This window comes from Rhinatrema bivittatum, chromosome 2 (genome assembly GCF_901001135.1).
Source record: "Rhinatrema bivittatum chromosome 2, aRhiBiv1.1, whole genome shotgun sequence".
Classification (NCBI taxonomy): domain Eukaryota; kingdom Metazoa; phylum Chordata; class Amphibia; order Gymnophiona; family Rhinatrematidae; genus Rhinatrema; species Rhinatrema bivittatum.
Genome location: NC_042616.1, coordinates 605,143,104 through 605,170,528, shown reverse-complemented (window position 1 = coordinate 605,170,528; position 27,425 = coordinate 605,143,104). Strand labels below are relative to the sequence as shown.

General features: G+C 43.0%; 1 protein-coding gene across 3 annotated transcripts in view; it reads left to right on the top strand.

The window, feature by feature from the left end:
• Positions 1 to 925: 925 nt before the first annotated feature.
• Positions 926 to 27,425, top strand: part of SS18 (SS18 subunit of BAF chromatin remodeling complex) — a 191,261-nt gene continuing 164,761 nt past the window's right edge. The window contains exons 1-2 of one of the 3 annotated variants that reach the window (XM_029591158.1): positions 926 to 1,296; positions 6,642 to 6,718. In XM_029591158.1, the coding sequence (XP_029447018.1) occupies positions 1,228 to 1,296; positions 6,642 to 6,718 (146 nt within the window). In that variant the 5' untranslated portion in view covers positions 926 to 1,227. The remainder of the gene's footprint in view (positions 1,297 to 6,641; positions 6,719 to 27,425) is intronic. The other 2 variants (XM_029591160.1, XM_029591161.1) reach the window with 2 other exon arrangements.

The following is a 27,425-nucleotide window of genomic DNA, read 5'->3' as shown; positions in this document are numbered from 1 at the left end:
AAGCTTACAACAAGCTGGAAAGAAGAAAGGCCGGTAAAGTGTTGTTACCATAGAATGAACAAATTAAAAAAACTTAAACAGTGCTATAACCTGAACGTCTCAGAGTCCATTTTATACGAGAAGAAAGGACCCAGCAGGAAAGAAGCTCCTGCTCCATTTGGATTTCTGCAGACCCATGGATGTGATAAGAGGGTTGGGATGGGACTTCAATTTTAAAATTTTTGTGGCACATGTGATTTTTTTTTTTTTTGGGGGGGGGGAGAGAAGGGCTGTGACTTTTTGAAAATAAAATTAAATAAAAACAATTTTGGTTTTCCTTTCATTTCAAAAAAGAAAGGGAAAAAAATTTAACAAAGCACATCCTTACAACTTAAGTTTCATGGAGTGTCCCCCTCGGTCTAGTACTACTTGATAGAGTAAATAACTGCTCCCTATTTGCTTACACTTGGCATAGCCAATTCAATCGTTTAAAACTGGATAACTGGCTCTGCACGTGGGACAGTTTACATTTGCTCCTATGACACTGTACAACCTTTTTTCCTTTTATCACATCGCATGCGTACTTTATCACTCTTGTTTACACCAGCGATGGATAACCAGAGCACGGTCAAGCTATTTAAATCTCATGTAGGGAGAGATGTTGCGCAAGTATTTATTTCCACATCTTTTTTTTTTTTAATTATAATATATTGCAAAATGCGTAATATTTATGGTAAATGATATAACATGTGTATGTCCGGGTTTCGAATTGCACAAACAAAGCTCTTTAAAAAAGTAAATACAAAATTAGCACACTCCCTCTTTTCGACCATACCATTTTTTCATCGGTGACCGAACTGGGGAGAGAAAGGCGTGCTGGGAAGGATTGTACTATTATTAAAAATTCTTGGGGGGGGGGGATAGCGATTTGCTTTCGAAGGCATATGTTAAACATGTGCCTGTTTTTCTTTCTGTTCAGAAATTCGATTTATTCTAGCTTTATCTTCCATTTCTGGCGAGGCGTTTAGTTTGCGCAAATGGCTACGTCTCTTCTCGCATTAGGTGGCTAAGGTTCGGTTTCCCCCTTTTTAAAAACGCTTGGATAGGTCCCGCCTTCCTCTGCTCCGCTCCGTGCGCCGGGCCCAGGCGGTAGCTGCAGTACCAGCCGGTGCGGCGGTGACGGGCGCTGCGAGCAGCTTGGGTTTCGGTTTTGGTTTTTCGCGGTGTTTGCAGTAGTTCCGCACAACTATGTCGGTGGCTTTTGCGGCCCCGAGACAACGGGGCAAAGGCGAGATCACGCCAGCCGCCATTCAGAAGGTAACGGCAGAGAAGGCGAGAGCGGTGGGATTTCCCGGGGGGGGGGGGGGATATTTGTGGGGGAAGAGGGAGAGGGGAAAGCAGGAGCGTAGTGTGCTGACTGGGAGAAAACTTGGTCCTAATTTGTTGAATTGGTGATAAGTACAGTGGCCGCCGAGGCCTCACTTTGGCAGACGTTGCAACATGTTTTAAAAAGTCGACCTGCTTTCACCATTCCACCTGGGCAGTGTCGACAGGTAGGGAACGTAGGGGACCACAGCTCGGGCTCCCGGTCTCTAGGGCTGCTCCTTCCCAATGATAAAGGAAACGCACACCACGGGGGAAAAGAGCAGCCGAAGTGACAAGGAGCACCCATCATGTCCCCACCCTGCTGGTCTGAGAGGGGAGCATGAATGGAGGGGGAGCTGGAGAAGAACCTGTAGAAATTGGGGAAAGGTAATATGGGGGGGAGGAATTCCAGCCTATGGAAGCAGATGTGGCAGAACCTCGGGTGGATATGAGAGGAGGGGGAGAGTCAAAAAAAAAAAAGAACCGTAACTAGAATTAGGAGGAAGTAGTTGGTAAGGAATCTGGAAGGTGCAGCAGGAGAAGGTGACAATAGAAGGGAAGATGGGTAGAAGTGGAGGCATAGGGTGATGATGATACTCTATGCACCCCCTTCCCCTAATCTACCCATGTGTGTCATTTATGACATTCAGTGATGGTTTTTCTTTATATATGGTCAGAATGAAAAACAGGACAGTTGCTTGTCCTCTTCTTTCTTAAGCAGGATATCTAGCTATCCTAGTGATAATCTCTAGACAGATGTAGAAATATAGAGACTAAAGGACCAATGGCCAGTTTGGGTCATTAGGGAGTACCAGGCAGATCTCTGAGTAGATCAGATTCCTTACTCCCAGGAATAAGTGATGGGTTTCCTCAAGTACATTATGTGTCCAGTTTACGTCCATTCACAGTGCCATAGACTCTGGTTTATCTGGGATTTTTTTTCCCCTTCACTTTTTTGAAATCAGGGATCATTAGGGTTTATTCTATCATTTCTTGAATTCTGTTACTGTTTTTGATTCTGCCACCTCTTTTTTTCACTAGAATGCTGTTAAATGCATGAGTTGAATACTATCTAGTGCAAGAAAATTTCTCATGTTTGCAGGCTGATGCAATAAAATTCATGTTAAAATGGGCGCTTGTATTGAGCACCCATTTTCCTAATGCTCGTACAGCCACGTCTTCTGGGTACCTGATGCAATATTTAGATGAGCTGCTATGTTAAAGATGCGCTAGGGAAGAATTGTGCATCCCTAGTGCTCAAATGCCTCAGGAGCCCACAATTGCAATGAGTGCTCAATACGAGCGGCTGTTTTATTCTGCTTCAGGTCAGTTTCACCCAGTATACACACAATACTAAGTGGCGAAATCGGCCTGGAGTGTATCTATTGTGTGTCTAGAACTTAATTTTTTTTCCATCGTTTTAGTATCGCAATGATACTGTTAGGAGGAGCCACAAAGGACAGTATTTTTTAAATTTCTCCTGAACCCTTGATTCCCAGATTGACTTAACACCAGCTCCAGTACTGGAGTTAAATTTGCCGCGTTAAAGTGTGCATTGGGCGCCCAGCTAATAGCCTCATCTATATGGACTTTACATGTGATGAGTGTTGTTGGCTGGGGTGTTTGGACACATGTTTTGGACATGCTAATCTCATTGTATCGGGTGCTAGTCTAGCCCATCCAAAATATGTGTCTAACCACACATTAATCTGTGCGCTAGGCTGGGCACACTCTGTTGTATAGGCCCCTTGGAGTGTGCAAAACTAGCCAGACCTCATATGTTTTGTGTCCTACCCTTTAATTGGTTTAGGGAGAGAGTCTCCATAGATCCCATTTCTGGATGCCTTCCTCTCCCCATCCTAATGCAGGGTTTGATAAATACCATAATTACTCTATATTGTTGATAAAATTTAATAGGTTGACCCACTTTCACTTTGCTGAACTAGTTTTTGACCTTGTTGGGGTTCATAGGGTCTAATCCTTTTGTTTTCCTTTGCTGTGAATGAGAGGAAAGTAGTTAGGGGGCTACCAATTTTTGTTCAGTAGGTGAAGTGTGCATGTTTAGCTCATATAGGTACTTAGCTTTCTGCTGCATGCATACAAAGAGAAACTCAGTGTGCTTTCAGAATGTATACACATGGCTTTTGGTGATTGGAGTTATGCATTCAACCTAGTAGGTAAAGGTTACTAGCTTGCATTATAAATGATGTAGTCATTTTTGATCTTATGTACTATATGGGTGGGCTCACAATCAGGTCTATTCAGTACCGAGCGGTAGGAAGAGCTGCGTTGGTGCCCGGCGCACCCGCGGTTGCCGCATGCACAGTGCAGCTCACCTACCGCTCGATCCTGAACTATAATTTCATGCAAATGTAAACCGCGTCTAAGAAGGGTCCGTGAAGCGATAGGCCCGCGCAACCCATTTTACTGGATAGAGCACCTATACAGTATCCTGGGTGCGCGGGCCTAACGCTTCACGCCACGCTGGTATCTATCATTTCAAATGTAATTTGAAATGACAGATACCAGGAAGTCGGGACTGCCAGTCCCCCCTCCCCTCCTCCCGAAGCAGGGCGCGAAAAGCAGCCTTGCTCCGGGAGGAGGGGAGAAGGGACTGGCAGTACGAAGCGGCGAAGCAACTTACTTTTTGCACCCCCCTCCGGACATCGGACGACCTCTCCTGCCTCCAGCTGCTCGCGAAGATGGATGCCTGCAAAAAGTAAGTTGCTTCGCCGCTTCACACTGTCAGTGTCTCTTCTTCCCTCCTCCCGGAGCAAGGCTGCTTTTCGCGCCCTGCTTCGGGAGGAGGGAAGAAGAGACACTGACAGTGTGAAGCGGCGAAGCAACTTACTTTTTGCAGCCCCCATAGGACCTCTCTCCTGCCTCCCGCTGCGCGACTTACTTTTTTTTTGCAGCCCTCCGGCCATCAGCAGGAACGGATTGTGGCTCCCCTGCCTCCCGGCGAAGATGGACGCCTGCACGGGGGAAAGCGGCCCCTGTGCGTGCAATTGGCCACTAAAGACGGTACGTCACGACGTTTGGCGTCACGGCATGTGACGTCACGTCTTGAGTGGCCAATTGCACGCACAGGGGCCGCTTTCCCCCGTGCAGGCGTCCATCTTCGCCGGGAGGCAGGGGAGCCACAATCTGTTCCTGCTGATGGCTGCAAAAAAAAGTAAGTCGCGCAGCGGGAGGCAGGAGAGGTCCGATGGAGGCTGCAAAAAGTAAGTTGCTTCGCCGCTTCACACTGTCAGTGTCTCTTCTTCCCTCCACCCGAAGCAGGGCGCGAAAAGCAGCCTTGCTCCGGGAGGAGGGAAGAAGGGGCTGGCAGTACGAAGCGGCGAAGCGACTTACTTTTTGCAGCCCCCTCCGGACATCGGCTGCAACGTTTTTTTCGCTTTTTTTTTTTTGCTTCGGGAGGAGGGGAGAGGACTGGGGCTGCCCCGGAGACCGGCACCCATGATTGCGGCCGGGGCAGGTGAGCGGGGGCTGGGGGAAAGCTTGCCGCCTACCCTTACCCCTGCCTCTACCGCAGGGGTAAGGGTAGGCGGTAAGTTAGCAGGTTAAACGCGCGACAAAACGGCAGGGAAAGATAGCGATAGTCGGGGCGCGGGTTACGGGATGCTAGGGAATAGCTAATTCGCTCGTTTGCATGCAATATACATGCCGCGTGCGGAAGGGGTTGCCCGGGGATTTTAGGACGCGGTAGGAGTAGGTTAAAGGGGATTCGGGATCACAGGAAGGGCTAACGCGGCCGGAAAGTGAGTAGAATGCGGGTTAGGAGCGGGGTAAACGCGGCCGCACTTTACTGGATAGACCTGATTGTTGGGAACAACATCTCAGCTTAAGGTACATGCAGCTCAACAGATGTCAACAGGTTATGCTACCCATTGACTGTTCCCTGGATTCAGACCATTTTGAAATAGGTGGTAGCATCTCTTAATGTATAGGAAAAAACCCCATAATGTTTGTTATATCTGATCACTTTGGTGTTGAGCTCGGCTTGATAGTTTATTACAAGAAATACTCAACTGGCTGCCTGATGACTCAGATTTTGGTTTAGAATTCTTACATTTTTCGAGCATGAATGTGGCTTCTGTTTTCCAACACAATGTTTGGAATTTTATGCGTTGCAGATAGTTAATATGACATAAGTGGCATTTTCAGAAATTGTTTTGATCAGGGCAACTTCGAACACTTTGAGAAAGATAATAGGGAAAGATAAGTAACTTCCTTAGTTTTAAAGTGAATGTGAATTCTTAAACATTGTTTATTCTGACTTTCCAAAAATGTATAGTTTTTTTTTTTGTTTTTTTTTTCCTTTAAAGGGTGTTGGAAGCTAACACACCAGCAGAGTTTGAGGGCATGGCCTAAGCACAGAGGTTTCTTAGTTGCTAAAAGCAAGCAAATAGCAAAAAACATGAGTATTCAAAACACCATACTTGACTGATTTCACAATGTGTATTGGGGCTGCTGGAAGAAACAGCAAAGTGGTTAATATGAAATGTTTGAAGTCCTAGTGCAGGGGTGGCCAACTCCTGGTTCTTAAGAGCCACAAACAGGCCTGGTTTTCAGGATATCCATAATGAATGTGGATGAAAGAGATTTGCTTGCATTGCCGCCAGTGTATGCAAATACATCTGATGCATATTCATTGTGGATAACCTGAAAAGTAAATCTTTTTGTGGATCCTGAGGACTGGAGTTGACCAACCCTATCCCAATGGAAAAAAAAAAAAAGGTGACAGACTAGCAGCTGGATCTGTCTGGCAGCCTGCAAGTACAGAAATAACAAGAAGACTGTGTAAATGCAGGGCCCTCCTGGGTCTGTCTGGCAGGTTACACAGGAGACCTAGAAGGCTGGATGTCTGGGCAGTGATCCTGCTGATATTTCTGTCTGTGGATCATTATAGAGAGATGTGGATGCTGGAGGAAATTGAATGGGAATCTTGTAAGGTGGCAGAGTATAAAGGAGGAAAAAACAAACCCCAAAAAAACCCCCAAAACATTCTTGGCTAAGGACAATCTATCTTGCAGGTGGTCAAGCTATGGCTGGCAACTGGGTTGTGTCCTCAGTCGTCTGGACAAGATAACTGGGCATACTGGATGTGCTGATTGGACTCTCGGTCTATCACTTCAGCAGCTGTGTGTTTATTTTAACTGCATAGTTTTCTGTTGTGAAATATCTTAATGATTTTCTTGTGAGCACCACATTGACTCACAAGGAATTGTCTTGCATCCTTTGCACTCTACTAGCGCTGGACAGAGTAGACTCAATTTTATGTTTTATTTTTTCAGATGTTGGATGAAAATAACCATCTTATTCAGTGCATAATGGACTATCAGAACAAAGGAAAGACTTCTGAATGTTCTCAGTAAGTCCTCTATTTGTGTGGTTTAAACTTCAAAATGTAAGAATTGTGTACTTATGTTCAATCATTTTTATTAGTATTTAAATATAAAATCAACTGTTACATATTGCAATGAGCAGGTGATAAATATAACATACAGTATAAATATTTACTCCAATAACAAATAGGATTAATTGTATAACTTATTAATTTTCTAACTGCAATATTATTCCCTCACTACTTTTTCAAGTTCTATTTCAAAAAATAGTAAAAGTAAGTATTAATATAATAAATTCCCTTCCCGAACCTCCACCCCCATCATTCTCCAAAAAGAAATGAGTAACATGTCTCAGATTTTTTTTTTTTGTCAAGTCTTAATAATGCGAGTCATGTAGTTTAAAACATTTTTTCCCATCACCCAGTTTGTCTCCTGCTGGACAAAGGTAGGAAAGAAGGCTTTTTCCTGAAACTGATCCCTACAGTACGGTCTCCTGTGAGGAGGGTTCTTAACTGCATTATGAAGCTGTTCTCATACAGGCTTTATATAACGTAAGATGTCATGTTGGGTCAGACCAAAGGTGCATGGAGCCCAGCATTCTCTAACAGTGGCCAGTCCGGGTCACTGGGAAGTACCTAGCAGATCCCAAAGTTTAGATCATTTCTTCTTTCTGTCTTCTAGGGATAAGCAATGTCTTTTCTCCAGCAATTAGTTCAAACCCCGTTTTAAACTCAGCTGTGCTAGATGCCTTGACCACATGCTCCAGCAACAAATTTCACAGCTTAATTGTATGTTGAGTGAAAACATTGTTTTTCCAATTTGTTTTAAAGCTGTTACCTGTTAGCTTCATAGAGTGTCCCCTAATCTTAGTACTATCTGAAAGGGTAAATAACTGTTCCCTAGTTACCTGTTCCACTCCATTCATGGTTTTATAAATCTCTATCATATCCCTTTAAGGGATTGAACTGGTCAGTAGCAGCTGTGGTCTGTTGGTTGGTTAGAATGTTTTGCTAGTTTGATCCCAGTAGCAGCCAATGTGCTATCATTACTTTAGTTGTTCTCCTACCCCCATGACTTCAAGCATGCTATTTTGATGACCATATGCTGTGGCAATATTAATGTCTTTTGTAAAAATATCTCACTGGTACAGTTAATTTATAATACTGTTTCCTGTTTTTATTTTTGTTCTTTTTAATTCTTCATTGCAAGATGGTTTTCCATAAGATTCTAGCTCAAGTGACTACATATCTGCTTCAATCGATTTGATTGCTCCTTTTGTCAGCACAGACTTGTCTCGGAGTACTTTCTCCAGATGAGTTTGTTTTGCACATGCTAAAATAGGAATGAACCTCACTTTTAAGCTAGAGCATTTTGGTATGATCTCGATCTCAAATTTACTTCTAGTACTTTTATTAGTACTTGCATTATGCCAAAGAGAACTGCCTTCTGGAATTCATAGGATGTAATATGTATAGGTAACCTATCAAGAAGCATCTGGAAGAGGTTTTTTTTTTTTGTTTTGTTTTTTTAACTCAGGCTAGTAGTACCCAGTGCAATTGGGGCTATTTTTGTATCTTCCTGTTGCATATTCTTGATCTGATTCCATCTCTTGGCACATCAGGATCTTTTATCTCTCTCCCTCCATGTTGTACTGAATAGTCTCTAGGTATGGACACTTCTATTAGTAATGCTATCTTTGAGTTTTTCTCCTTTACAGCTATGTTCAGTTTTCTTGCATCAAGCTTTTTATCAGTTGGAATGGTAATATCTCAGGTGCTCACAACTTCTTCAGTTTTCTCCTATTTATCAGGGTTGTGATACTAGTATGTTTCTGCTACAGTGATGTTATAGCGTATAGGTTGGTAACCTATGGCATGCAAGGACATTTTTTGTGGCAGTGGCTGGAAACTGACCAAGCTGAAAGCTACTGATACAAGCCTGCAGATAGGTTTCTGTAGGTTGCAATGCCCCCCGCTATGGCAGTAGGAGTCACTTTTAACCAAATTTCATCTCCTGCTTCCGTGGAGCCAGTCTCATAGCTGTTATCATGAGACCGGCCCCATGGCAGCAGTTGAGGTTTGGCTAAACACAACACCTGCTACCCATGATCTGGCAGGCTGCCACCGAGCGGGCAGCAGTGAAAAGAAGACCTGGTGGCTGCCAGCAGACTTCATCCCCCTGGCAGCTGAAGTCTGCGAGAGGGCTGGCAGGCTGTTGTGGAGCCCATCCCTCAGTGGCCGAAGAGCGAGTACCCAGTGGCTGCCAATGAACCCCATCTTGCTGGCGGCTGAAGAAAAGGCCCATGTGTGTATGTGTGATGACATGGGGGGGGAGGGGGAGAGAGCACGCGAGCCTGTGACTGCGGGGGGGGGGGAGGGGGAGAGAGCACGCGCGCCTGTGACTGCGGGGGGGGGGGGGGGGGGGGGAGAGAGCGCGTGCCTGCCTGTGACTGCGGGGGGGGGGGAGGGGGAGAGAGCGCGTGCCTGCCTGTGACTGCGGGGCGGGGGAGGGGGAGAGAGCGCGTGCCTGCCTGTGACTGCGGGGGGGGGGGGGGGAGAGAGCGCGTGCCTGCCTGTGACTGCGGGGGGGGGGGGGGGGAGAGAGCGCGCGCCTGTGACTGCGGGGGGGGGGGAGGGGGAGAGAGCGCGCGCCTGTGACTGCGGGGGGGGGGGGGGGAGAGAGCGCGCGCCTGTGACTGCGGGGGGGGAGGGGGAGAGAGCAAGCGCCTGTGACTGCGGGGGGGGGGGGAGGGGGAGAGAGCGCGTGCCTGTGACTGCGGGGGGAGGGAGAGAGAGAGAGCATTTAGCTGTAGGGATTTATAGTCTTTCCATACACTAGTTCTTATAGATTATCTGGTGGGAATGGAGTTTTCTTGTTTATGCATCCAGTTTTTCAGCATCTTTATGGGGCCAGTCTGCAGTTTCAAAGCTGTATGAAAGTGTGGGGATTGCAAACTGACTGATGGCTTGTATTGTAATCCATGCTGATAAAAGCACTTTTCAGTCGTCTTAGTATTTTTTTGCTGATCTTTTCTCTGTGATGCCTGTTGGATTGTTGCACCTTCCTGTATTCCTAAATATTTATATACTCCTTTCTGCATAAGCTTTTTTAAATTTGAAACATTTTATTGTTTTATCAAATGAGCAAACGAGGTGCCGAGGGTGCTGTGACACTGAAACAAACACCCCCTGGACAATTACAGAAATCGTAAATAACACATGACACACAATTGTCAACCTGGTAACACCCCCCCCCCCCCCCATCTCAATCATTCAGTCCATGCTGTGTGGTAAAACTGTATTAGGACTTCTGCTATGAGTCAGTTCCTCTCGCCAAGGAAACCAGAGATCAGTAGTTACGGATCAGACTGCTGGAAATGTGTGGAAGCGCCTGAAGATAGGGATCCTAGATGGACAAGAACTTCTCTCGTATTAAAGGAGAGGCCCGTGATGCCAAATCGTCCATATGCAACATATGATGCAGATGGTTGCACCATTCCCAAAAGGATGAGCTCTCGGCTCCCCTCCAATGTAACAGAATCACTTTTTTCCTTACTAAGCATGCTTTCAAGAGAAATAAGTGAGGTCCCCCACCTCCTATCGGCACCCTTGGGAGACATCCAAAGAGCACAAGTAAGGGTGAGAGAGGGAGGGAAAATTCGATTAATTGCGAAATATAATTAACAATATGCCCCCTAGAAACTGCGACTACGTGGGCAGGCCCAGAAGGAGTGCGACAGAGTTCCTGTGCCCTTTTTACACTTCTCACATAAGGCTGAAGTAGAAATTTGGGAGCGACATGTATATAAGCTGACACATAGGCCCGCCTTAAAAATGTATACTGCATTTCCTTATAACAAGTGTTCACCGGGAGGCGGGACACTTGCATAAAGCATGCTTGAAGGATAGACGCATTAATAACAAATACCCCATCATTGTTCCAATGATCCACCAGAACTGAAAATTGCTCCGGTTGGGTTCTCTTATGGAGCATTTTATAGTATAGAGAAAGAGACGGGGGCTGTGATCTAGCAAACAGAAAGAGTTCATCTAATGAGTTAAAGACCACTGGATTTTGGGAAGCAGTTGACATGGACTTAATATAATGTTCAATTTGGAGGTAGGGAAATATCTGGTCAGAACTCAATTGGTACAAATCCCGGAGTTCTGGAAAAGACATGTTGTCCCTCTCTGTTAAGTAGATGTCCCAACAGGGTAATACCTTTAGCCTTCCACTGCCGAAATCCCATCATTTGGGAGCCTGGTTGACATTCCAGATTAACTTGAATAGGCAGCAAATAGGAGCAGACTTTCGAGACTTTCAACAATTTAGTAGTCTCCGTCCAAGTTCTCTTATAGGGTACTATCGAGGGAGTCTGGGCCAAAAAGGGTGGAAGAATAGTGGAGGGAGCCTGTAATGCATATTCCAGGTCTAAAGGGGCTACTAGGGCCTCCTCTGCCCCAATATTAACATAGATTGGCCTGATAACCAATCTCGGGTGATATGGAGATTACTAGCCATGTTGTATAAACTTTGGTCTGGAGCTCCCAGTCCCCATTCACCCCAACGCCCTCGAAATCCAGCCAAGGGAATGCGAGGCTTACCTCTTCTCCACATAAAAGCAGATAGTGCTTTATCTATGAACACCAGGTCTGTACGTTTAAGAGTTAGAGGGATATTTTGTAGGACATAAAGCCACTTGGGCATCAGGACCATCTTAAACAAGTTCACTCTACCAATCAGGGAGAGAGGTAACCCCTGCCAGGTCTTTATTTCTCTACCGTATATTTAACCAAGGGAGATATGTTCACATATACAAATAATCTGGGTAGTTCGGGAGAGTAACCCCTAAGTAACTAAGGGACTCTGTAGCCCACTTCAAAGGAAAAGTCCCCATCCACCCCGTTTTTAGGGCCTCCGGAAAAGCCAAGGCTTCTCATTTATCTGTATTCAGATGGAGCCCCCAAAAAGACCAAACTCCTGAATTAACTGTAAAAGAGGAGGGAGGGATCTAGCCGGCTCCATTAAAAAAAATAAATAAAAAAATAGTATGCAGCATTTGCTGATGATAAAACAGTTCAGCCTGCAGCTTGATCTTCCGCACCATAGGGGTGAACTGTATAGACAAAAGAAGAGGTTCAAGTTGTAACAAAAATAAGAGGTGATAATGGACAACCTTGTCGAGTACCCCGTGAAACTGAGAAGAGCTCGGACTGCGCCTGATTGGGAACTATGAGGGCAGTGGGGTCACAATATAACAACTGAATAGCATCATAAAAAAGGCCCTCAAATCCCATCACTTTTAGAATATGGAATAAATAGTTCCTCTCCACTCTGTCAAACGCTTTCTCCGCATCAAAGCTAATCACTAGATAGTGTAGATACAGAGCTCCCATTTGCTGACTCATCACTATAACTGCTAAGATCTTCCTGATTTGGTTAATGCATATAGTTTTTTAACAAACCCCACTTGCCCTGGGCAAATCAAAAAATGTATCACCTCCGCTAGTCGATCTGCTAAGATTTTGGCCAACAGCTTCTGGTCTGCATTAAGTAAGGAGATCGGCTGGTACGAAGCCAATAAGTGAGAATTCTTCCCTGGTTTTGCAATCAGGGTGATAAGTGCACTGTTTGCATGTGGTGGAAAATGACCTGACTTTATTAGTGCAGAAAAGGTGAGGGCCAGCTGTGGTCCCACCTGATCCTCCGAACTTTTATAAAATTCTGTAGTGAAGCCAGGGGCCTTAAACCGCTTAGCTTTCTGAATAGCAAGCTTCACCTCTTCAACCCTCAGTGGTCTATTTAACCATTCTTTCTGCGCCAGGGTGAGGCAAGGCAGATCAAAACGAGCACAAAACTGATCACACGCCTCCAAGTTCCACCCCTCTGAAGCATATAGATCAGAATAAAATTGCCGAAAATGTGCTAAAATGGATGGGGTATCTGTGACTACACTACCGGTATGGGAACAAATGGCTGTAATATGACTAGAGTTGCGAGCCGTTTTGATTAATGATGTAGTCGAAACTGATAGTATCACAAGCTTTTTTTTTTTTTTTTTTTTTATATATATTGCTCGCTCAGTCAGAGAGATGTTTTCAGTTTTGCTAGTTTTCCTCTATGGAAGGTTGCTTTGGTGCATTTTTCCAGACCATATTTCATCTGAGAAGCTTTTCACTATTTGGTAGTTTTCTGCTAAATGACCATCACAAGAGCCATAAAGTTTCAAATCATTTACAAATAGGTGAGGTGTTATCTGTGTATTCTTGTATCTTTAGGATTAAGGCTAAATCTTACATAATCTAAAGATTTGAAGGTAGTCTAGGTATTTTTTGCCAGGAAAAACAAGATGTGATGGGGAATCTTCCTGACATGTTCCTTGCTGGATTTGATTTTACGAATGACATATTGTCCATCTTCATAATTCAGATCAAGCGTAGTCTACCACATTTTCATAATGAACTTGATTGAGTACATCTATCTAGAATTCACTCTACATTTTTTTTTGTTTAAAAATGTATTGTCAATCAAGAGATAAAGCCCATTAGTAACATGAAAACTAGAACAATATGGTTACATTGTGGGTGCAGTCATGAACATAGATCCAATATGATTGACCAATTTATATTACTGTATAATCATTACCCAATCCCCCCTCCCTCCCCTACATCCAAGAATACGATGTACACGTATACATATAGGCAAAGAAGCAAATATTATATAGAAGAATTCACTCTACATTTAAAGGCAATTTATTATCCAAGAATGTGGGATGCTCCTAAAAATTTTCTTATGTTACTGAGGTTTCCATTTTTTCCTTACAGCTGGCCATGATGGCCTTATTCAGCATCATATGGTCTTTGGTTCCATATGCTGCTCTTTATTGCCCTTCTGTTCTGTTTCCATGAGGTTGTTGGTCCGTGATCATATTTCCTTCTTCATCTATTGCAATAAACAAGTTGTAGATTGTAGATAGGCAAGTTGTTGGTCGGTAGATTTTGAGATCATTACTTGATTCTCCATTCAATATAAGACATGTTCTTGCCATTATGGTGTGTGTGTGTCTTTTTTTCCTCCAAATTATATATATTTTATTGCAAGTCAAATTCTTACAGATTAGAAAATAGGCATTTCAACAAACCAAAATTTATACACATTTATACACAAAAGGAATATAAAATTAATTACACCTATACATTAAATACTTATGTTGTATTTGTCCACGGTAAAGACCAAAATAAGCCTAATATAAAGCATAATGTCATTTTGAAAAGCCAGAGCACAAAAAAAATTAATCTTCCAAGAAAGATGATAAACCAACATTTTCATTCTTACAACTATGAGATAATGATCTTTTTGTTTAGAGAATTTAAGGTGTATATTTTCTGAACTTAATGCTGATAAACAATTTTACATTTGTGAGAATAATTTATAAAGAGTGTAGCCTGTAGAGCAAGAACTTGAGAACTCAGTAACAAACTTTTGCTGGTGAAGCTTAGTCTTTCTCTAATAAAATCTGTATAAATTCTTATTAGTTGACCCAAACATGTTTTACTTCGTTAATATAAAAATAGACTGGATTCTAAAATCAGATTCTAACAACAAAGTCACTAGCAGTGCCTTTATCCACAGAATCCGGCAAAAGACCTAAAGAAAATTCTCTAAGAGAACACTCTAGATTCACTTTCTTACTTGAGCCCAGTTGAGTTATCCATAGCAGATCTTTCCCTGTTCTTTAATAGCAAATATGCAGTAATAAACAATGATATATAGCTGCCTCAGGTATTCCCAAAGTCTTTTTCATTTAACTTTAAAACAAATGGCTACCAGAAATATTGGACAATTTAGTAAAAATAACTAGATGCAAATTTCTATGCTTCAGCATATTTTCAGAATTCTCCATGTTAAGCAGTGATATTCTTTCATTAATTTTAGACTGTGAAACAGTTACTATTTTCCATTTTATTTTCACATTGAATAATATACGCTTTAATATTTTACTACTGCTTCATGCTGTAATTCAATCTTGGCAACAGCTAAATATTCCAGCCAAGCAAAAGACGACTGCAATATAGTGTCTCTCTCTCTCTCTCTCTCTCCTTCTTATCTAAATCTGGGAGAAACCACTTTCATCCCAGATTTTTCCAACCGAACCTGCCCAAACTGTACACTAGCCACAAGTCCACTTTCCACTGCACCATTGTTACTGAGCTTCTCTGGTTGGCCATAACTCCCATGCCAGAAGAAACAACAAGTGACTATGCCTTCTCTATTCCTGCACAAGAATAGATCCCAGCCACTTCAGTACCTTCCACTGTTGCTGGGTTTGCCACCAACAAGATCATTTTCTGTCTTGCTGCATCACTGGCCTAAGGCCTGCTACAGTGTTCACTTCTCACCTCTAGAAGTAACCTGGAAGTGGTCCCGCAGTTCTCTTCCTCAGCGTCTGCAAACTCCTACGCCTCCAAGCTCATCTCTTCATCAGACTGAGGCATGGAAGGACTGCTTCACAACTGACTCTTGAAGGGGAACTGAGAGAAAAAAAAGATTCTGCAAATTTATGGCTGGTTCAAAAGGAGATGTTACAAAGTCCATAGAAATTTTAGAAGCTTAATTAGTTCAGGTCTCCGGACCAGATGAATGGCCAGGGGACTTGTTTAGAAGCAGAGTGAACCCCCCCCCCCCCCCCCCAAACTCTCCAGTACTTAACCCCCAGCAGCCCCATCTTTAGAAGGAAGTGGTGAACAGATGTTTGAATCTCTGCCCAGGGAGAGGGAATATTGCCTTTCCATTTGGCCATCATAAAAAAAAAAAATAAAATCAAAGGAAACTATTGTAGATCATGAGAGATCAACTGACACCTCTACTCATGCAGCAGCCATCTTTCCTGTACTGGCTGTCTGATCAATTGATTTTTGCAATTTGACAAGTTTTGATGGTAGTGTTTTAGCCTTGCCTAGATCCAGCTGTTGGAATGTAGAAGGAGTTTTTCTCTTTATCATGGCTACATAAGATATCATGCTGGATGAAACCATTGGTCCATTGAACCCATAATCTTGTCTTTGGAAATGGCCAATCTGGGTCATTTGAAGGTATTCAGCAGATTCTAATGGAGAGATCCATCTCTGTTGATCACTCCAGATGTAAAAGGTGGCAATTCCCAAGTCTCCCTGGTTAAGAACATAACATGCCATACTGGGTCAGACCAAGGGTCCATCAAGCCCAGCATCCTGTCTCCAACAATCCATTGAAGAACCTGGTAAGTTTCCAAAAACCTAAGTCTATCCCATGTTACTGTTGCTAGTAATAGCAGTGGCTATTTTCTAAGTCAACTTAATTAATAGCAGGTAATGGACGTCTCCTCCAAGAACGTATCCAGTCCTTTTTTTAAACCCAGCTACACTAACTGCACTAATCACATTCCCCTGGCAACAAGTTCCAGAATTCAATTGTGCATTGAGTAAAAAAGAACTTTCTCCGATTAGTTTTAAATGTGCCACATGCTAACTTCATGGAGTGCCCCCTAGTCCTTCTATTATCTGAAAGAGTAAATAACCGATTCACATTTACCCGCTCTAGACCTCTCATGATTTTAAACACTTCTATCATATCCCCCCTCAGCCATCTCTTCTCCAAGCTGAAAAGTCCTAACCTCTTTAGTCTTTCCTCGTAGGGGAGCTGTTCCCATCCCCTTTATCATTTTGGTTGCCCTTCTCTGTACCTTCTCCATTGCAACTATATCTTTTTTTGAAATGCAGCGACCAAAATTGTATACAGTATTGCAGGTGCGGTCTCACCATGGAGTGATACAGAGGCATTATGACATTTTCTGTTTTTAATCACATTCCCTTTCTAATAATTCCTAACATTCTTTTTTGACTGCCGCAGCACACCGAACTGATTTAAATGTGTTATCCACTATGATGCCTAGATCTCTTTCTTGGGTGGTAGCTCCTAAATTGGAACCTAACATGTAACTATAGCATGAGTTATCTTTTCCTAAATGCATCACCTTGCACTTATCCACATTAAATTTCCAATTTTCCAGTCTCAGAAGATCTTCCTGCAGTTTATCACAATCTGCTTGTGATTTAACTACTCTGAATAGTTTTGTATCATCTGCAAATCTGATTACCTCACTCGTCGTATTTCTTTGATAACTTGTTATTGGACCTGTCCTCCAAAAAGTAGTCCAGATATACTTTTTTTTTTTAATCCTGCTATGCAATTATTTATTCTTTTTATCCCATTTTCCCAACTAGGCTTGAGGCAAAGTACAATGAACAAAGTACAATAAATTAAAATTACTAGCATAAATTTAATTGTATAAAATCAAATGGAATGAAAATATAAAATAATCATACTAGATCATAACTATTTTATATCTTTGGTTGCTCTTCCTGAGGCTCTATTTTTTCCACTGCTGCTGCAGAATGCCATGGCCTGATGCTCTGTCCCAACCCCCCCCCCCCCCCCCCCAAGTGACGTAAGCCAAGGCAACCAGGAATAAATGGACTTGGCCCTTTGGCAGGCTGATACTGAAGGGTCATTCCCTCTATCAAGGTAGCGGTTTCTATTTCTTTTTTTTTTTTTATTGTTTATTTATCATTTTATAAATACAAAACAACATAAATTTTGCATTTAAAGAAAAGGCATGAGATGACAATCAAAGAGATTTAACACCTAAGAAAATTAATTTCAAATTATATAACTGATATCATCTTCATTTACATATCAATCAATAGGAGAGATGCTATGGATTATCCATGAAATTAAACAGGGAGAAACAAAACAATACTTCATACCCATCAAGTAAATATGTGGCAAACCCTAACAGACATGCTCAATTCCTTCACTGGATAATTGGGGATGATGTGGGCAGTTTTCTCTGATCAATGAATGCTTTTAAGTGTTCAGGATTAAAGAAAATAAAAGATTCATCCTGTTTAGATATAAAACATTTACATGGGAAACACCAGAGGAAGATCCTGTCAGACAAATCTGATTGACTTTTTTGACTGGGTAACCAAGGAATTGGATCGAGGAAGAGCGCTCGATGTCATCTACTTGGATTTCAGCAAAGCTTTTGATACGGTTCCGCACAGGAGACTGGTGAATAAAACGAGAAGCTTAGGAGTGAGTGCTGAGGCGGTGACCTGGATTGAAAACTGGTTGACGGACAGAAAACAATGCGTGATGGTAAATGGAACTTTCTCTGAAGGATCGGTGTTGGGACCGGTCCTGTTCAATATCTTTGTGAGCGACATTGCGGACGGGATAGAAGGTAAGATTTGTCTTTTTGCGGACGACACTAAGATCTGCAACAGAGTGGACACGCCGGAAGGAGTGGAGAGAATGAGACGGGATTTAAGGAAACTGGAAGAGTGGTCGAAGATATGGCAGCTGAGATTCAATGCCAAGAAGTGCAAAGTCATGCATATGGGGAGTGGAAATCCAAATGAACTATATTCGATGGGGGGGGGGAAAGGCTGATGTGCATGGAGCAGGAGAAGGACCTTGGGGTGATAGTGTCTAATGATATGAAGTCTGCGAAACAATGCGACAAGGCGATAGCAAAAGCCAGAAGAATGCTAGGATGCATAGAGAGAGGAATATCGAGTAAGAAAAGGGAAGTGATTATCCCCTTGTAGAGATCCTTGGTGAGGCCACACCTGGAGTACTGTGTTCAGTTCTGGAGACCGTATCTACAAAGAGACAAGGACAAGATGGAAGCGGTTCAGAGAAGGGCGACCAGGAAGGTGGAGGGTCTTCACAGGATGACATACGAGGAGAGATTGAAGAATCTAAATATGTACTCCCTGGAGGAAAGGAGGAGCAGGGGTGATATGATTCAGACTTTCAGATACTTGAAAAACTTTAATGATCCAAAGACATCAACAAACCTTTTCCATCAGAAAAAAATCAGCAGAACCAGAGGTCACGAGCTGAGGCTCCAGGGAGGAAGACTAAGAACCAATATCAGGAAGTATTTCTTCACGGAAAGGGTGGTGGATGCCTGGAATGCCCTTCCGGAGGAAGTGGTGAAGTCTAAAACTGTGAACGACTTCAAAGGGGCATGGGATAAACACTGTGGATCCATCAAGTCTAGAGGGCGTGAATAAAGTGGAGACATTCAAACACTGCACGGAGCGGCAGTAGCCACAGCGGCGTTCAAACACTGCACGGAGCGGCAGTAGCCACAGCGGCGTTCAAACACTGCACGGAGCGGCAGTAGCCACAGCGGTGTTCAAACACTGCACGGAGCGGCAGTAGCCACAGAGGCGTTCATGGAGCGGGATGCCAGTGGCCAGTAGTTGGTGTTCCACCTTCACGGAGCGGAAGGATGGAGGGCTGCTATTTCCAAAAAAAAAAACAAAACAAAAAAATAAAAACACGGGTGGGTAAGAGTATGGGGCAAGGGGGTGGCCTGCTTGTTGCAACGGTTGCTACCCCCAATTGAGCTGGATGTCACTTGGATGCAGATTCAAAGCTGCTCTCTAAATTGGGTGGAGGGGAATTAGGGCTGGAGGGTACTGGAAGCCAATAGTAACAGGTGGGAGAGAGAAAAAGGGAAAAAAAAATGGATAAAGTGCGTAGCTTGCTGGGCAGACTTGATGGGCCATTTGGTCTTCTTCTGCCGTCATTTCTATGTTTCTATGAAACGCAGTCTAAAAGAGAAACCCATTGAAACTAACTCCTGACGAAAGGCTAAAAAAGCCTTTCGTCTTTGCTGTGTTACCACAGCTAAATCAGGAAAAATCTTAGTTGGTTTCTCTAAATAAGAAATAGGGAACCTGTTAAAATATTTCTTCATAACATGGTTCAAATCCTTTATTGAAAAAAGGGTCACCAACAGCGTTCCCCAGTCAATGACATTTGCACTAGAATCCTCTAGGAAATTAGTCAAATCTCCTTGAAACATTTCTTCAGATGTGTTTCTAACTCTGGCTTTAGGAAGGAAATAACAATTATTGACTATTGGTGATTCACCAGGGGTAAATCCAAGCGCTTCATGAAGAAATTTAGTAAGGGTAACCTGAGAATTTTCTACGGTTATGCTAGGAAAATTTAAAATTCGTATATTTAAGCGCTTTGCATTATTCTCTAGCGGGGGGGGAAAAAAAAATCGAAAAAAAAATTTGCAAGAGACAGAGGGGAGAGAGGACGGGCAATCCTACACTCGGGATTGCCAGTCCTCTCTCCCCTGCTCCTGAAGCAAGGTGCAAAAAGCAGCCTTGCTTAGGGAGGAGGGGACTTACTTTTTTTGCAGCCCCCCTCCGGAGACGGACATTGGCGAAGACGACCGCGGCTCCCCTGCCTCCAGCTGCCCATGAAGATGGACGTCTGCACGGCCCAATTGCACGCACAGTGGCCGCTTTCGCCCGTGCAGTAAGTCGCTTCGTTGCTTTACACTGCCAGTCCTCTCTCCCCTCCTCCCGAAGCAAGGCTGCTTTTCACGCCTTGCTTCGGGAGGAGGGGAGAGAGGACCGGCAATCTCGAGCGTAGGATTGCCCGTCCTCTCTTCCCTCTCTCTCTTGCTACTTTTTTTTTTTTTTTTTGCTTTTTCGATTTTTTCCGCTTTCGTTGCTTACTTCGGGAGGAGGGGAGAGAGGACTGGCAATCCCGAGCGTCTGAGAACAGTCCACTTCCTGGTACCTGTCATTTCAAATGTCATGACATTTGAAATGACAGATACAGCGAGTCCGTGAAGCGTTAGGCCAGCGCACCCAGGATACTGTATAGCGCTCTATACAGTAAAATGGGTTGCGCGGGCCTAACGCTTCACGGATGCTTCTTAGATGCAGCTTGCATTTGCAAGCTATTTACATACAGTATTGAGCGGTAGGTGAGCTGGACTGTGCGTGCGGCAACCACGGGTGCGCCCGGCACTAACGCAGCTCTTCCTACCGCTCCTTACTGTATCGGCCTGCTTGAATACAGTGTACAAATTCTGGTCGCCACATTTCAAAAAAGATATAGTTGCGATAGAGAAAGTACAGAGAAGGGCAATCAAAATGATTAAGAGGATGGAACAGCTCCCATATGAGGAAAGGCTGAAGAGGTTAGGGCTGTTCAGCTTGGAGAAGAGATGGCTGAGGGGGGATATGATAAAGAATTAAAAAAAAAAAAAAAAAAAGACTATAATTTTAAAATTTACAAACTGAAAAGATTTGTATATTCATCACAATCAGATTATATCAATATATAACAGAGAAAAAAAGAAAATCAATACTTTATATTTCTTATCCAATTTGTGGCATGTTATATAATAGGAAAAATTAAATCTTAAGTCATAAAAGGGGGCAAGAGAAATTTAGGTGACAATCCAGGAAATTCAACAATGATTACAATAGTATTCTTACCGGAATCGTTTTTTTAAATTTTACCCTTCACCTAACTAGCTAATGGAGAAGAGGTGGACGGCTTACGGGCCAATATAAATTGTTGTAATTGCTCTGGCTGTGAGAAAGCAAAGGACTCACCTCTTTATAAAAGGTATCTACAGGGGTATCTTAGGGTAATGGTGAAACCCACGGAAATAACCTCTTGCCTAAAATACAGAAATTCTCTCCTCTTAATCTGAGTTATTGGGGATAAATCCGGATATATTCTTATTGTTTGGTCATAAAAAGTGACTAGAAACTTTCTAAAGTTTTTCATAAACATCATTAACATCTTTAGTGGAAATAATTTATACCAATAAAGTTTTCCTATCTAACACTTCTAGATTTGAATTTTCTAGGAAATTTGTTAAATTTTGGGAAATTGGCAAAACTGAGGTATTCCCCCACATTTGAAGCCCTTTTATTAAAAAAACATGAATTTACTGACGGCGTTTTATCTTCAGGAAAAGCAAGGGCCTCAATAAGGAAACGCTTAAAGGTTGTATAGGAAATTTCCCCAACAATTTGAGGAAAATTTAAAGTCCTCAAATTAAATTGGCAAGCATTATTTTCTATCATCTCCAATCTTCTAGAAGTTGCAAACTGATCTTTTACAATCGTAGAATTAACTTTAAAAATCTCCAGTATTTTATTCTCAATCACAGTCAGTCACTTTGTTTTAAGTGTGGTTGTGTTTTGCTGAATCTCCACAATCTTCTGTTGGTTATTATATGCCATAGTTTCAACTTTGCTTTCTAAACGTTTTAAGGAGGTACCGAAGCCTACCATCAAGTCCCAAATAGCTTCTAGGGTGAAAGCCTCCGGTTTTGGGGGTTGCAGCCAAGACTCACCCACATTGCAGGCTGATGATAGTTCCTGGGATCCTTCACGAGGGTTTCGTGAACTTGCTCTCCCCAAGTAAACCTTCAGGCGTACCAACAGGTAGTCTCCCGCGCCGGTAATCATCTCCGCTCTGGCGCCGACGAGGCTTTCCACGTCCTGCAAGTTGCTGGCAGAAGCTCCCTTGCCCTCTGTCACGGCTTCCGCGTCAGCAGTCTGTGACTGAGATGCTTCTCCGCAGGGGTCACGCTGCGCGGGAGGCTGTCGTTGGTCTGGGCTGAGGGACGTCTCCTCCGCAGGAGGCTCCAGCTCTCCCAGGCTAGAACCTCCATTGGGCTCCCCGACTCCTTCTAAATTGGTTGGGAGAGAAACTGCAAGATCTCCAGTTGTGTAAGGGGAGGTGTGGGTTCGGAGGGAAATACCCTCACCTTCCCCTTCCGTTTTGGAGGCATTTGCAAAGTTTATCCAGGAAATATTCAGGCAAGAAAATCACAGAGTCTGATCGTCGTCTCAGCTATGCCGCCATTTTGCCCCCATAGAGGTCTTGAATGAGTAGATTTGAATCGATTTATTTACACTTTCAGATAACAGAAGGACTAGAGGGCACTCCATGAAGTTAGCAAGTAGCACATTTAAAAATAAGCGGAGAAAATTATTTCACTCAATGCATAATTAAGCTCTGGAATTTGTTGCCAGAGGATGTGGTTAGTGCAGTTAGTGTAGATGGGTTTAAAAAAAAAGGTTTGGATAAGTTCTTGGAGGAGAAGTCCATTAACTGCTATTAATCAAGTTGATTTCGGGAATGGCCTCTGCTATTACTGGCATCAGTAGCATGGGATCTTCTTAGTGTCTGAGTTCTTGCCAGGTTCGGCCTCTGTTGGAAACAGGATTCTGGGCTTGATGGACCCTTGGGCTGACCCAGCATGGCAATTTCTTATGTTCTTATGAGAAGTATGTTTTTCCACTCATACACAATTGAGCTGTGGAATTTGATGCCAAAAGATGTAGCCAAGGCTGGCTAGACTGGTTTTGAGTTAGCAGTACTATTGCTAGTCTACACCATCTGGTGATTACTGGATCCCACATGGTCATCCACTACATCAGAAATGCTGTCCCCATAGGTAAGCAATAAGTCCAGTAGTGCCCCCTCCAGTGTGCCTTCCATTATCAGTTTACAGAACTGTTCTTTCTGCAGAGAATCCAGATTTCCCTGCTTCTGGAAGACACCACAGTTGGGATGTCCCAATCAACATCTGGCAAACCAAAAACCCTTAGCAATAGCATCGCCCCTTTCATAGCAATTTTGTAAACATCCCCTATTAAATCTGTATTTAACATATGTGTTTGCACCAATAAAATTGTAATTTTATTTATATCCTGCCTATTTCAATATAAGACATTCTAGGCATGTCACATGATTAAACATCACAATAAGCATAAAACAATATGTACAGTACACACATTAAAAAAACAATATCCTAGAACTACAGCTGCTTATTAGCTAATCAAAAATTACAGTTTCTACAGACCTGTCAAATAAAAGTTTTCAATTTCTGCTTTAAACATACTATAATTAAGGATTTCACGTACTTCGAAAGAACAGTGCTCCACAATGTGAGCAATGCAACAGAAAAGACTCATCTGCATGTGTTCTGCTGATGTACATTCTTAATGGGGGACCATGCTAATATGTTTTACTCCATGGAAAAAGTACATAAATGGTTGTACACAGGAATTCTGCCAAATATTAAGTCCATCTTGTCTAAGGACTTTGAAAACTAACATTACCAACTTAAAATTCACTTTGTATCACTGGACTTCAATTACATATATACATACAAAGGTAATGTGATCCCTAGAGCAAAACCAGTGATAAGTTAAGTGGCAGCATTTGTAATTGTTCAAATCCTTTTAGATGCCACTTGTAAAGGCACCCATAGAGCACATAAGGTCATAAGAATGGCCAAGCTGGGTCAAATAAATGGTCTATCTAACCCAGAATCCTCTCTGAAAATGGCCCCAGAGTCACCAAATGAAAAGCAGAGTTTGAAGAGCTCTCTGTAGATCTATAATAGTATAAAGTCGCTTGGTCTCCACTCTAATCTCTAATATCCGTTTATAACCTTGTCTTTCAGGAAAGTATCCAGTCCCCTTATGCTGCTTGCTGTGAATACATTTAGTGGCAGCAGACTGCACAGTAACAACCTGTGAAATATTTTGCATGCAAGTAGTTGAGATGAACATGAGTTTTATTGGATGCCTCCTGGACCTAAACAACTGCTTGCTTGTGATTTGTTCTTTTCCGTTCATGATCTTGTATACCTCTCATGTCTCTCCTCAATCAATTTTTCCCCCCAAGCTTAAAATGCCCTAAATGTTTTAATATTTTTGTTTAATTCAATATGCTTATTAAACACATTAAAAAAAGAAAGACCAAAATAGACCACCACCACATAACAAAATGCAGGAGGTAATACACTTCTACAGAAATCCATACAATTGGAATCACTTGACAAACATTTAAAAAAAAAAAACTATTTAACTCAAGAAAATCTTTAACTAGCTGCCAAGCAATGTAAAGCTTTGCCCTCTGATTAAGCTTATCATAACCTGCAGTTTTGTAACAAACACCATGCAAACAGTGTTGCACCAAAATGTTACATCGACAGAGTATAATCCTTCCAACTGCCCCGGAGACCACCCATGGACGTGGCCAGGGCAGGTGAGCGGGGGCTGGGGGAAAGTTTGCCGCCTACCCTTACCCCTGCCTCTAACGCAGGGGTAAGGGTAGGCGGTAAGTTAGCAGGTTAAACGCGCAGCAAAATGGCAGGGTAAAAAAGCGATAGTCGGGGCACGCGTTACTGTATGGGAGGGAATAGCTAATTCGATCGTTTACATGTAATATACATGCCGCGGGCGGAAGGGGTTACCCAGTGATTTAAGGATGCGGTAAGAGTAGGTTAAAGGGGATAGTGTATCGCGGGTTGGACTAACGCGGCCGAAAAGTGGGTAGAAAGCGGGTTAGGAGCAGGGTAACCATGGCCGCACTTTACTGTATTGACAGGTGAGGTCTCACCATGGAGTGATACAGAGGTATCTGTTTTGTTAACCATTCCCTTCTTAATTCCTAACATTCGGGCCATTACAGTAAAGTCTGCGAGAGAGCGGGCAAACGCCTGCTCTCCCGGCGCGCACACAGGCCACTCTCCTCTGTGTGTGATTCACTATACAAATTAGGCCCGGCGGTAAAAACAGGCAAAAGGAGGTGCTAGGGACACTAGTGCATCCTAGCGCCTCCTTTTGGACTGGAGCAGTGGCTGTCAGCGGGTTTGACAGCCGATGCTCAATTTTGCTGGCGTCTGTTCTCGAGCCCGCTGACAGCCACAGGTTTGGAAACTGGATGCCGGCAAAATTGAGCGTTCGGTTTTCAACCTGCGAGCCACGGGCCGACTTCAAGTTGGGTTTTTTTTTTTTTTTTTTTTTTTTTTTTTTTACTTTTGGGACCTCCGACTTAATATCGCCTTTTGGGTAGGCGCTAATTTCTGAAAGCAAAATGTGCGGCTTGGCGGCACATTTTGTTTTCTTAATCGCGCAGGAATACCTAATAGGGCCATTAATATGCATTTGCATGTTGCGGGCGCTATTAGGTTTGGGGGGTTGGATGCGTGTTTTCGGCCCCTTACTGAATAAGGGGTAACGCTAGCGCGTCAAACGCGCGTCCAACAGAGGGTTAACAGTGTGCTCCGTTGGAGCGCACTGTACTGTATCGGCCCGTTTGTTTGCTTTTTTGAGTGCTGCAGCACACTTAGCTGACTATTTCAAAGTATTATCCATTATGATGCCTAGATCTTTTTCCTGGGTGGTAGCTCCTAATATGGAACCTAACATCGTGTAACCACAGCAAGGGATATTTTTCCCTATATGCAACAGCTTGCACTTGCCACGTTAAATTTCATCTGCCATTTGGATGCCCAGTCTTCCAGTCTCGCAAGGTCCTCCTGCAATGTATCACAAGCCGCTTGTGATTTAACTACTCTGAATAATTTTGTATGATCTGCAATTTTGATAACCTCACTCATCGTATTCCTTTCCAGATCATTTATAAATATATTGAATAGCACCTGTCCAAGAACAGATCCCTGAGGCACTCCACTGTTTACCCTTTTCCACTGAGAAAATTGACCATTTAATCCTCCGCTTTCCTGTCTTTTTTAGCCAGTTTGTAATCCACAAAAGGATATCACTTCCTATCTCATGACTTTTTAGTTTTTTCTTAGAAGCCTCTCATGAGGGACTTTATCAAACACCTTTTGAAAATCCAAATACACTACATCTACCTGTTCACCTTTATCCACATGCTTATTAACCCCTTCAAATAAATGAAGCAGATTTGTGAGGCAAGGCTCCCCTTGGGTAAATCCATGTTGACTGTGTTCCATTAAACTGTGTCTTTCTATATGCTCTATGATTTCGATCTTTAGAATAGTTTCCACTATTTTTCCCGGCACTGAAGTCAGGCTCACCGTTCTATGGTTTCCCAGATTGCCCTGGGGCCCTTTTTAAATATTAGGGTTATATTGGCCACCCTCCAGTCTTCAATACAATGGATGATTTTAATGATGGGTTCCAAATTTTAACCAATAGATCTGAAATTTCATTTTTGAGTCCCTTCAGAACCCTAGGATGTATACCATCTGGTGCAGGTGATTTGCTACTCTTTAGTTTGTCAGTCTGGCCTACTACATCTTCCAGGTTCACAGTGATTTGGTTCAGTTCATTTGACTCATCACCCTTGAAAACCATGTCTGGAACTGGTATCTCCCCAACATCCTCATTAGTAAACACAGAATTCAGTTAGTCTTTCTGCAATGGCCTTACCTTCCCTAAAAGCCCCTTTAATCCCTCTGTCATCTCACGGTCCAACAGACTCCCTCACAGGTTTCTTGCTTCAGATATATTTTTAAAAGTTTTTATTATGAGTTTTTGCCTCTACGGCCAACTTCATTTTAAATTCTGTCTTCGCTGAGTTAGCCATGAGATGTGGGTGACATCATCCTGCAGCACCAAATGGACCCTTCTCTCCAAGCTCTTTAGAGCTTGTGCTCCACTGACCATGTGTGGGAATTCCCACATAAGTGTTGCCTCTAGAGCCCCTTCAGTTTATTTTTGTACGAGCACTAGCACAGATATGTACCCTATCTCTGTAATTTTTGTTCTTGTTTTCTATAAAACTTTATATTCAAAGTTGTCTCACTGCTTCAGCAGCCCGCCAAACAGCAATTTTTAGTATTAGCAAAATAAAGGAAAAAAATCAGATTTTAAGAAGTGCATATGCCATAGAGTAATGCCCATTACCAACAGACATCAAATTTACCATTGCCTCTGATCAAATCACAACCAGGTCAACTGTTATCATTGTAGTTAGATGTTCCCACATTTCTAGAAGTCGAGGGCCTGAAAGAGGAGCTGCATAAGTCTTTCCGAAGCTGCTTTCTGTCTTTCCAGAGTG